The sequence below is a fragment of the Pomacea canaliculata genome, linkage group LG1 (assembly GCF_003073045.1).
Source record: "Pomacea canaliculata isolate SZHN2017 linkage group LG1, ASM307304v1, whole genome shotgun sequence".
In the NCBI taxonomy this organism is placed as follows: Eukaryota; Metazoa; Mollusca; class Gastropoda; order Architaenioglossa; family Ampullariidae; genus Pomacea; species Pomacea canaliculata.
The window spans coordinates 17,937,729-17,950,107 of record NC_037590.1 but is presented as its reverse complement, the minus strand read 5'-3'; the positions used below and the strand labels follow the sequence as shown (position 1 = coordinate 17,950,107).

The 12,379-nt window shown below is 35.4% G+C and overlaps 1 protein-coding gene across 1 annotated transcript in view; it reads right to left on the bottom strand.

Annotated features, from left to right (window-relative positions):
* Positions 1-12,379, bottom strand: part of LOC112572281 — a 71,677-nt gene that overhangs the window by 36,424 nt on the left and 22,874 nt on the right. Inside the window, exons 2-23 of the mRNA XM_025251918.1 lie at positions 12,242-12,308; positions 11,628-11,709; positions 11,185-11,330; positions 10,744-10,857; positions 9,743-9,976; positions 9,196-9,329; positions 8,696-8,897; positions 7,989-8,152; positions 7,663-7,861; positions 7,098-7,273; positions 6,645-6,801; positions 5,751-5,918; positions 5,340-5,510; positions 4,904-5,077; positions 4,414-4,590; positions 4,089-4,220; positions 3,794-3,952; positions 3,099-3,287; positions 1,420-1,620; positions 936-1,106; positions 601-720; positions 6-235 (exon numbers count right to left, since the gene is read on the bottom strand). Of these exons, the coding sequence (XP_025107703.1) occupies positions 6-235; positions 601-720; positions 936-1,106; positions 1,420-1,620; positions 3,099-3,287; positions 3,794-3,952; positions 4,089-4,220; positions 4,414-4,590; positions 4,904-5,077; positions 5,340-5,510; positions 5,751-5,918; positions 6,645-6,801; positions 7,098-7,273; positions 7,663-7,861; positions 7,989-8,152; positions 8,696-8,897; positions 9,196-9,329; positions 9,743-9,976; positions 10,744-10,857; positions 11,185-11,330; positions 11,628-11,709; positions 12,242-12,308 (3,567 nt within the window). The remainder of the gene's footprint in view (positions 1-5; positions 236-600; positions 721-935; positions 1,107-1,419; positions 1,621-3,098; positions 3,288-3,793; positions 3,953-4,088; positions 4,221-4,413; positions 4,591-4,903; positions 5,078-5,339; positions 5,511-5,750; positions 5,919-6,644; positions 6,802-7,097; positions 7,274-7,662; positions 7,862-7,988; positions 8,153-8,695; positions 8,898-9,195; positions 9,330-9,742; positions 9,977-10,743; positions 10,858-11,184; positions 11,331-11,627; positions 11,710-12,241; positions 12,309-12,379) is intronic.

Sequence of the window (12,379 nt, the reverse complement as noted above, 5' to 3'; positions counted from 1 at the left end):
AGTTAGGAGTCTATCACTATTTTCCGTTGGACAGGACTGGTGCAAAACATTTCAAACTGTGACAAGAACTGAGTGAAGAGTGTCTCTGCCTTCTCTTGGTAATTTGTTCCACATGAAAGAGTGATGTTCATGTCATTTCCTGTTTCCAAGCTGAAGTTTACAGCCAGTTGGTATAAGGGTAAAACAGAGGCCACCTGCTTTCTGACAGGTGATTCACATTTCAATGGCCAAGGATCTGCAACAAAAAAATACACTATATCATCATGAAAATGTTGTCTACGTTGTCTAAGTATCATTTAAATGCCAAAGCATAATTGATAATTTCAAGTGAACTATTTTGGTAAATAGATAAGCACTTGTTCACCAGTAAACTTTCAGTTTAAACAGTTTGCTAAGTGAGTGTTAACTTTTTTAAGTTTACTATTTTGGTAAATGGTTTATATAGGCTGCTCACTTAATTGTAAGATGCAATTTATGTTTAAAAGTCTGCCATTGCTGTTTGTACAAAGAATGTTTATGTATGTCTAAATAAAAACTAGGAGGCATTAATGATGTTGTAGGTATTTTTTTCATGTCAATTTCCATCTGTTTAATGCATACCCGAGAGATCGTAGCCTGGTCTATCACAGGCAATGTCAAGGACAGAGCCCACAGAGTACATGAACTGTGTCTGCTCTAAGATGCCATAAGTTGGATTCTCAGGAGTTGAACAGGTTAGGACTGAAAGGAAAAGATTCACCTAAGTCCACTGTTTCAATATATATGGTCAGCATGATGGAAAAGTACTTAGAGACATACAAATTCTCACCTTTTTGCACGTAAAGTTGCACACATGTATGCATGCAAGTGTATGCGTGCACCCTCAATCTCTATCTCTCTCTGAGCTTCTCACCCAAACAAGCTATCAAGCTTACAAAATTAATATCACCTATTACCATTGCAAGTGGAGCCATTGCCAGACCAGAGACCATTGTCTTGACACTGAACCACCATATCTCCAGTTAAATAGTAACCACAGTCACAGGAGTAGACAGCTTCTCCTCCTAGAGTAGTGTGTAAGTACAGAGCTACTCCATTGTCTATTTGTGGTGGCACTCCACAGTTGACTGCAAAGAAGGACCAGACTGTCATACCTGTTTTCAAGAACTGTGCAAAACTATGAAGCAAAACCTCTTCTGATCATTCAGCTTATTAACAATGTATCAAAATTATCTTTAAGATAATGGGTAAACAAAAGTTATAAGCATGTTTCTTTCCAACAAGCAGGGCAATTAGGACAAGTGAAAATGTTTATGTTATAAATTATGCACAAGACTTGGTATTAAAATATCTTAATACATTCATATTATTTCATCATATAAGACATGCCATAAAGTGCCCTTACATATATGTATATATAAAAACTATGTCTTGAAGTACCTTGACAAAAGGGATCAACATCAGTCCATTGAAATCGTTGAAGATATGTACTGCGATCCTGATAAAGTTGGCAGTAGCGAAACTTTGTTCCCATTAGTTGGTATCCCTTTTTGCAGGTATAAGATGCCTTACTATTAAGGGTTAAGCCATTGGTGTCAACAGTACCATGATCTGGGTTATTCAGCTGGGGGCAGTAGGATACTGTAAACAATATTTGCAAGTAGAAATGAAAACAACTCATCCTCTGCTGCTCTTGATGGTGAGCACGTGTTATTTTACAATTTTGTAATCTGTTAGATCTGTCACAAATTTGTGCAAAGCAGAAAAGTAACATGTGTCAAGTACATCAGTACTGGAGTAATAGAACTTTTTTAATTAAAAATCCATTAAAAACACAACTTCCAAAATTTGTAAGATTTGTAGTTTATAAAAAAAGCAAAATTTGCAATAACGTTTTTAAATTCTAATTTTTTTTTTTTTTGCTTCTATTTTATGCTTAACAATATTTATCCCATTTTCGTACATCATGCAGTACATATCAACATAAAAAAGAAACCTTACATACTACTTGCACATAAATTCACAAACATTTTCCTGACCATTTTCAATATCCAGTTTTCAATATTAAAAAAAAAATCATAGCACAAAACAATATATGCACTCAACAATTAAAGTCATTATAAGCATCTTCCTAAATTTAAAAAAATTATGACAGATGTAATACCCACAACAATCTTGAGGATATTAACATATTTTTATTTTGACTCTGAAAATATGTGAGCATTATGAAGAAATTCGCACCATACCGAGTATACAGAGATAGCTGTCTAAAAGGCATACTCAGCATGCGACGAAAGCTGTCCTGACGTTCCTGTAGTCTGTCACCGCATACTCAGTATAGTGGCCAGAGAGTTAAATTCATTGTGTAGTGTAGAGCATTGAATACTGAGAATGCGGTGACAGACTACAGGAACACTGAGTATTGAAATCTTCATTTAGTTTTTGTTGGAAAGGTGTAATGTGTAAGTTGCTTTTTAAACTCTTTTTGCATGTCTTGTTTTATCTGTTAGGGTAATCGATTTCAGTGTACTTAATGGATTCTATTTGTTTCAGGGTAAAATGTGTTCACTTGTGCTCATGAGTGTTCTAGCTCTCATTCTTGTACGGGTCAGCGTGTGCTGGTATTTTTGAGTCACCATTTGTTTTTGTTTTTTGCCAACTTGTTGACTGCTGACTGAGTATTTAGAGTGCATTAAATATTCTCACCCTAAATACAAACCATTCCCCAAGTTAGGCCTTATTACACCGAGAAGAATGGATATTCTCTTAATAAAATCATAAAGCAAGCATTTTATTTAATTAAAAAAAAAATAACAGAGTAGAATAGGTGTTCTGATATAAGAGAAATAAATCTACATGAAAATCTTTTTGAAGTACATAAAATGTGTAGAATGACACAAAATAGGACTTTATTTATTTGTAGATCATTATTTATCTTTATTCCTAAATCATTTGTTATTTGTTTTCCTTCCTATCTTTGTTTCATTCTCTCTGTGTCCTGGTCAAAAACTACTCCAAAGTTTGATATTTCTTCTTCACAATCCATCCTTCCTCCTTAAATAGTTATGTCTTACAAGTAGAAAAGAACAAGCACCAAAAGGAATTCAGATTCACCTCACCTCGACAAGCTGTAACAGATGCTGACCAGCCCCCCTCCTGCTGGCATTTGACAAGGGCTGGTCCATCAGGTATACTTCCAAGAGGACATCTGATAAAAGCCTCAGCAGGGTAAAGGAAAGTGCCATCTTTTAGCGGTGCTTTTGTGTAGAACACTGACCCCTCCATCACAGAAAATGGCTGGCAGACAGCTAAAAAGAAGCAATTTTAAACACCATTAACAACAATAAAATGAAAGTCTGTTAAATTTTATTCAATTGGGTATATATTAATGCTTTTCTATTTATATGTGTGTGTATGCATACGTGTGTGTGTGTGTGAATGTGCATGTGGATGCATATAATGGCCATTTACAATCTGACATGATTGCTACACACATCTGCCAATAAGTGCAAACAAACATATGTACAAAATATGCTAATAAAAAAATATGTGCAGATAAATGCATGTGTACACTTGATACATCTTTTGCAATATTAACTCAACTAACTCTGACACAAAAGCAGCCTAACTAGACTGGTTTTTGATCATAAATTAACTATAAATATGCCATTAATTTCTTCTATAGAGCATCCAACAATAATGTAATATAATGGAAATAATTATACAGACAAGATTATTTATCAATGCAAATGATTTTTTTATCTTGTTTAATTAATGTATTTAAAGTCCAAACTTCTTAAATGTTTGTACTAACAAATACAGGTCTTCCCAGGTGAAAGCTGTGAGCCACTATAGTTGGTCAAAGAACCATTGTATAACTGGAATCCAGGCCTGCAAGTGCATCTGTATCCTCCTTGAAAGTTTTCACAAGTATGACTGCAGCCTCCATTTGCAGTTTGGCATTCATTGTTATCTGGAAGACAAAGATTAGCACTTGCATTAGGAAAAGAACATTGTCAAAACAAATTTATAAGACTGACCTCAAAAGAACTTAACCTACCACCCCCACACACACACCTATCCACACACAAAAACAATATCATACTAACCCTTACAGATGGTTTCATCATTTCCAGGATTCTTGTAACCAGCCTGGCAGATACAGCGAAAATCACCTGGAAGGTTCTGACACACACCATTCCTGCAAATACTTCCTTCAGCTGATGAGCACTCATCAATGTCTGGTACAAGGGAAATAAAAACTGCTCAATTTAGAGACACAATAAAACATGAACATATTGCACTCTCATAGAACAGCACATTTCAAACACATTTCTGGATTTGAGTACAAACTCGATATTCTTGTATTCATTAATTTTTTTAATTTAAATAGTCAGTGGTGGAACAATTCAAAACCATACAGTAGCATCTCACCTTTGCACACTGGAAGAGGCTTGTCATAAATGAGATCTGGAGTGCAAAGCAGAGTACTATTGCCAATCATTTCATAACCTGAATCACAGCTAATCACCACTGTGTCTCTAATGCTGACAGGTCCGGTCTTACTGGGGTAACCATTGGACAGGCCCATAATAGCTGGGCACTGAGTAACTGTAAGCAGTAAATTTGATAGCATCTTTAATACCTACTATGGTTGTAGCATAACTTATCTGTTAAACAGGCATTCTATATTCAACCAGATAAATAATGATACCCATGCTTACAAGAACTTTTGGGAGGTTGCTAAATATATATATATCCACTTTCTTCTTATTTGTTGTTTTATGAACATTCCAATTCTGCAGACTTGACTCCTAACAGTGTTATTCACTAAACAGAATACACCTTAAAAGATAGTCAACATGTGCAGATCAACCCAAAGTGACATTACCAATGAAGTTTTTGATGTAACTAAGAAACTCACTCTGGCATCGTGGAATGGGACTGGACCAGGTGCCATTAGCTGTGCAGTGAGAAAACTTGGCTCCAATGAGCTGGTAACCATGATTACAGAAGTATTCTCGTAAGGCACCATATCTGTTGTCCTCTGCCATGCTTGTGCCATTTGAAGGTGGTGGTTCCTTGGGGCAGAATATTTCTGCAACAAATAAGGTGAAAAATCTCTTACTAGTGTTAGTTATATGTGACAGAATATCCTAAGTATATGCTTCACTGAATTTCAGTGATGCAATTTAATGCACAAAAGATATATTATCACAAGTTTTATTCAAACATACAGACCATATGAACAAGAATAGATTATATATTATATTAACCAAGCCAGAATGGATGGCAAAAATATAGTATTTTTCTCATTATATACTATTGTATTAGATTTTCATAAGTAAGATGATGGATACCTTCACAAGTAGGTAGCTTTGTCCAATTGCCATCTTTGCACACGGTCTTGTTTGTGCCCTGCATCCGAAAGCCAGTATTACATCTGTATGAGGCAACTCCTCCATAAGTTGCGTTTGATAAATGGACCAGATAGCCTTCCTTTGGAATACTTGGCGATCCACAGTCGATCACTGTAAACATATTAATGTATGGATGCATTTGCTTACCAAAAATAAATTGAACTTTACTGGCTTGAATAAGTAACTTGGCAACGTTGCCCAAAGTATGCTATTGCAGGCATTTTATATGATGTTATAAAATTATAGATACTATATATTTTAAGTGCTTATTACTGTATTAACATATTCCCATGGAATAATGCAAGAAAGATAATATAAACCTTTCTGCCTAAAACAGTCATGGTTTCTTACATTGACAGTAAGGTACTGCACTGGGTGACCAAGCCTGTAAGCCACACACTGTTATTGATGGACCACTTAAGATGTATCCTTCCTGACACTGGTATTCAACTGCTGAGCCAAATGCCACTGAACTTGTGTTTATATGTAAAGGTGGCTTTATAGGCAGAGGATCACAGTCTGTACAGAGGCAACAAAAAGTGAGGTTTTTTAGTGAGCTTTAAGGGAAAAACATTTTTTTTTTTTTCAAAAAACAGATACGGAAGTGACATTTGGGAACCCCCATTTTTCCCAAACAGCCCTTATCTAGATATTATGCCTACAGGTTCACACAGTTACACTTTTTAAAGAAGCCATCAAAGTTCTCTCTTAAACTACTATGGATGATATATATTTGCTATCTGTACGTGCATGCACAGAACTGGCTGAATCAGAGGGAGAAAGTGTTTATGTATGTCCCTATGCAAATGACATTGCTGCTACAGGAACACACAAATTATGTTTCTATGCAGTTTTTACTGGAAAGAAGTTTATAGCTATGCACTAATTCTACAATGGTTTATGTCATACAAAAAAGAGTGCAGATCCACAGCTCTAGCCTAGCAGCAAACTTTTTATGAGAAGATATCCACTACATTATGGTTTATAAGGCTATAACAACAGTAAGAATGGTATTTAGTCATTAGTATTAATTTTAATATCAGGAATAATGTAACATCCTCTTGGCCATTTCTATTTTCACATTATAAGTATTAGCTTCTTTGATGCATTCTGACACCTGGATCGAACTGAGGTTAATACCTATGCTAGTTTGCTGCTGAGAATTACAGTGAAGTTATATGCTTGTTGTAACTTTTCAGTTAGCTGCAACACTAAGATGACAGTTTGAACAAATAACACACTAACCATAGGAAATGGCAGCTGCCCAGCCAGGTCGGTTCACATTTCCGTCCGATTCAAAGATAATGAGAAACTCCTTCTCAGAGTGAAAGCGCGCTGGTATCACATTGCCAGAAAGTTCAGCTACAAGATTTCTTTCTGATGAATGACTAGAATTGTAAACCTGAAAATAAAAAGTGTAGAAATTTAGGTTTAAAAGGAAGATTTTATCATCAACAATGATGTGGAATATAATAATCAGGATTGTCATCATCATCATCTCAAAATGATGCAAATAGCAAGAGAAACAATTTACTACCATAAGATCCAAAATTTTGCATTTCGTAAGCCTTTTCTCCTCATCTTTTTCTTCTCTCTCCCCTCTGCCTCTATTCTTTTAGTTGCAGATTACAAAAACTAACTAAAACCTCCCCTGGGAGATTTTTTAAAATAAAAAACAAACCATGGCAGAAATGTTACCTTGACAACATCCATGTAAAGTTCAGTCTCAAAATCTGAGTTGAAGATAAGTGTCAAATTCCTGGAACTATTGTCAATAATATGCCAGACACAGTATGTGTTATCTGGGTAGTTGTTGGCCCTATATCCTGGTGAGGATATTCTTGCATATCCAGAACTGATATTTACACTGCATCCTGTTTAAAACAATAAAGAAGACCTAGAAATATCAATATTTATTTCTGATTTTTCTGGCTGCATTAAATAATTACGGTTCAGGTCTATGCTGACACCCAAAATTAAATACAGTTGTACTTTCATTTTGTTCTAACAGCTGTCATGAAGGCTTTCAGCTAACATCTTTAGGGACTTAGTGATTAATTAATAACATTATCATAAACATCAATATTTTAAATGATTAACTACATTTACATAATGTCTTTAAAAAAATAAAATTTCACACTTTGTTCTTTTTTGTGAGTGAAAAGAAACTGAGTAGTTTCATCATCAAAAGTAATAAATAAAGAACTGCACAGAAATGATTTGGTGAAAACACACACACATTCTCTCTCTATCTCTCCCCTACCTGTTTCATAAGTTGCATTGAAACCTCTTTCCCCATGACTTAAATCAGTCTTAAATCGAACAAAGATGGCAGGACCAGATGACACAATGACCTGAGGTAACTCTGAGCCTGAGAAATGCCCCAGCAGTTGATCCTGCTCCTCTGATCCATCATGCACTTCTACCCAGTCATAGGGACTATCCAGATGAAACTCCACAAACTAAAATGAAAAATAAACCAAAATACTGCTTTATTAAATTTCTTGGCCTTACACATAGGAAGGATATAAGTATCTCAAGTACCATAAAACCTAAGCAAACTATCCATGCATTCAGATATGATCCTACCTGCAAAGTTATAATGTCCGAGGAGTTATGGGTAGTGATGATCCACTCACACACAAGATTGTCAGGATAGGGATGAGTAGGAAACAGAGGAGATGTGAACCATTGCACTTGTGTATCAGCAGAAAACTTGCCTCCGCAAGCCCCAGAGTGGTCCCCAAAAGACTCTGAAAAGGACTAAAACTGTCAATCACTGAATGAGCACATGTCAACTGTCAATAATATCCTGTCACTATTGTGTGCATGTGTATAAAATATTACTTTTCACAACCATTTCTATAGCTGGTCAACAAAAGTTGCAATGATTTCAGTTGACCAACCATATTTCATGTAGTTACTATCTTTCGCATCATCAGAATGTACTTTTCTGTAACTATTAATTGCATTTCACACTTCCAAAATATAAATTTATATATATAGAGATAGAGGGGGGAGAAGAACCTTGAAAATGCCAAAATGTTTTTCTGATCTATTTTAAACATAAAGCAATTTATAAAAGAAAAGACATGACAATTGCAGAAGTTAAAATAGTAATCTCCTCAGTAAATACAATGATAATGTAGTAATTCTGCCATCAGAAAAATATTAAACACTCAATCCATAAAAGTCAAACAGCATGATGTGAACTTCCACTAGCAGTTGCAACAAAACCCACGTATTGCAATCTACAGATTTTACCTTGAAAGTAAAATGGTAATCATCCTGCTTACCAGTAAACCATGTGACATTGAAACCATGGGCTTGTTGAGAAAAATCAGAGGTGAAAGTGACTAGAAGAACATTGCTTGATGCCAGAGGCACTACAGGCACCTGATTTCCAGAGTAAATTCCAAGTCTAGCATTGTCCAGTCTCTCACTTCCATCAAACACTTCAACTTTGTCATATCTGAGTTCAGTACTGAAGGTTTCAAACTGAAAAATAAAGTTTATTTTATAATAAACCATTAAATTTTCTGTTTAAAAAAAATAAAGCAATATCACCAAAACTTTAAAAATGTTAAAGTTACAGATACACACAGAAAAAGAACTTTGCATAGCATACGGCTACACCATTTCATTAAAAAGTGATTACTAAATGCAGTATTATTAGGAATAAAACTAAATCTGTGACCAGAAGAATTTTTTTACTTTTTCTGGAGTAATTTTCTACTTTATTATATTTGATGTTTACCACCTAAGTTCACAACCAACAAATGGACAGATACATCACCTGCAGTTGTACTTTGGTTCCTACAGGAGTCCAGATCTGCCATATGCAAGTGGCATAGTCTGGGTATAAATCAGGGAATCTTGGTGAATGGAATGTTCCAGAGGGGCCCTCTAAACTTCCTCCACAGTCAACCCCTGTCATGTTACGGAAGAGTCAGTTTGCGAAATAAACAAAATTGTCTATTTTGAGAGGTGCTTTCACTTTTTTGTGTGTGTTTGTTACATAGTGTGATTGCTAAACGCCTGTGTCCAGATGTATAATCATGCACAAACATGCTTGCAAACTGCATCAACCTTTTGAACTGGCCTTCAGTGGTTGAGAAATTGCACAGAATAAATCTGAACTGGTTTGAAGCTTATTTTTGGAGGGAAAGCAAGGGAGTTGAAAGAATACAAATGTAAAATTCCTAACAGGTGCATCTGATGAATACAATCATGTAAAGATGATCTTTAAAAAAAGGCTTCATATAGATATACAGAACAATAACAAACTCTAAAATGCAAGAAAAAATATTTAAATTTTGCAAAAAGACACTTGTCTCACTTGCCTAGGCCACAATCAAGCTCATCAGACCCATCATCACAGTCACGCTCTCCATCACAGACTGATTTGCTGCCCACACACTGCTGGCTGTTGGTGCACCGGAACTGGTATTTATTACATGCAAATGTTTCACACATAAAGATTCTTTTGTTGTCACATCCAGTCAAGCTCCATCGGAACTCCCCGTACTCGGTAGAGTTCAGATTGATATCACAGCATTGCTCATTCACATGGATATCTGGAAAATGTATAGACAAAATCTTTTTATTCCTTATGCTGAGGCATTAATTTGCATCACATCATAGTATTTTTATTTCATTGTGACCCAGAAAACTAGTTTAATGTCACTTCTGGAGAGGTAAAAAATTAATGTTTGAAGTACTTGGAAGAATGATATGCTAAGCCACTATTGTGTGCATTTGGATATAAAATGTTACTTTTAACAACCATTTCTATAGTTATTTATGTTTATTCCTTTTTTAAAAATGCTTTTTAATGGAAGAAATCATCAAAAAATACCACAACAGTGAGAGAATAGACAGCCTAGCAATAGCATCTGAATTTGAAGACTTGCACACTTGTCAGTTTGGTACCTGGGCGGCACAATATACTCCCTCTAAGTTGACCCAGCAAAAGAGTGAGTATCTGTCTTAGCAAAGAGTTGTGGAAGATAACTGGACAGCGACTGGAAACAGATGGAAACTGCCCTCACAATAGTTGGGCCCCAACATAAGCAAGGGACTTAACTCCTATAACTCTCCAGTGTGGCTATTTTTACCTTTCTTTATCTATAACAATATAACAATACACTGATTATCACTCCCTCTTCCTACCTCCAAAAATAAAAATCGGTATAATTTCAGTGATAATTAGCATTCATATAATCAACGATCAAGAAGTCAGCCCATTCTATTCGACAAAGCAAGTAATTAGAGCAACTCGATCTAACGTTAACAAGATACAACTGAATACACAGGAGAACAATGACAAGCATATCCTACTTACTGCTACTTAATGTGGATATTGTGGGCGGATTCCCTATATCCCAGAAACCCTGCTGTTCATGCCCTGCTCTGCCACTGGCCCACGTATAATCCCCATTCACGCCTCTCTTCAAACCTGCAGGAAAAGATCAAAATTAAGTAAAGAAGTCTAAGACTGGTGTAGATAAATCGACATAAGAACTGTGAAAACTATTCCATGATAAACTTTTCTTTTGTGTCTGTGAATGTTTGTACATGTAGAGGCAAACATTTTTCCCTGTACTCTCAAAAAATATCATAACCACCTGATGCAGCCAGAGTAGCTAAATGAAAACTTTTTTCTTACCATTAAGAACTGCAAGCAAATTTTCAAGCCCAGACAACAAGCAAGGTGTTGAAACTACTTTTACTTACTAAAAGGATCATTCATGAATATTCGGTATGACAACTTTTGTCTACTTACCTATCCATGAATGTAGAGAGATGTTCCCCGTGGACAGGCTGACCACATGGTCTGTAGTCCAACTCTGGGAAAGACCCTCTCTAATAATCTGACCAAGATCTTGGTTCTGATTAAATCCTTTCACCTCCACCAGACTTCCACCCAAACTGTAGCAATGAAGCAATAGGGTAATACTACTGACAATAAGATTTACATTCACAATCTTTGGGACTATTTTACAGTAACAATCACATTTAATTAATGTAATTAATTATCACAAACAAAGCCACTTCCAAGGCTCATGACAATAAACAACGATGAACAAGATGATGATGATGATCCAAACAGTTAGCATGAGGTGCATAAATGTACACCTTGGAAAAGAAATGGAAATAGATGATATAGTCTGATGATAAAATTACCAGCACCTATCAGTCATACAAAGAAAGACATAAATAACTTGCCTTTTGCAAACTTTGTCAGCTTCTTGCCATGATACTTGTTGAAAGAACGTCTTGTAACACTTTGATCCATACTGTATCCAGCCTACAAAGAAACATCAATGCTTCACCAGTTTACTGAACAATTCTGCATTTAATCCAGATATTTTATCTCAAGGATTTTTGTGGGTTTTTTTCAGAACTTTTACATGCCTGCCTAGCTGATTCAATCATATGTGCAAATACCAAATACTAAGAGTGAGTGAGGAAGTAAGGATGCATGAATAAGTATTAATGTGTACTGGTAACTATGTTGAGATGTGTATATAAGCTGCTTATGTGTGTCTATATTTCTGCATAAAGTACCAGTCAATGAGAACAAGCCATATTGTGATGTTCCATAATACCATCACTCAAAAATAATAGCCCGCACATTTCATCATCAAAAGAATAGTTTTAATTAGTGACATTATTTAAATTTATAAAATATATTCAGCGTGGATCCTTTTTTAAAAATAATGTAGATTTGCTATCACAAATATTTTATCAGATTAATTTACCCTGCGCCAAAATTTGAAAAAGAAATTACCCATATATAAGTAACCACTTTTTAATGGGTCTGTTAATAACATACTTACCTTCTGGACATTTTCTCCAAGGAACTGGTTTATCATAGAATGTTAGCTGAAATTCATAATCAGGAATCTGAAATGAGATATAAAAAAGGGATTGCTTTTTTAAACCAGCTTCTGTGATGTGCCATGATTTCTCTATGT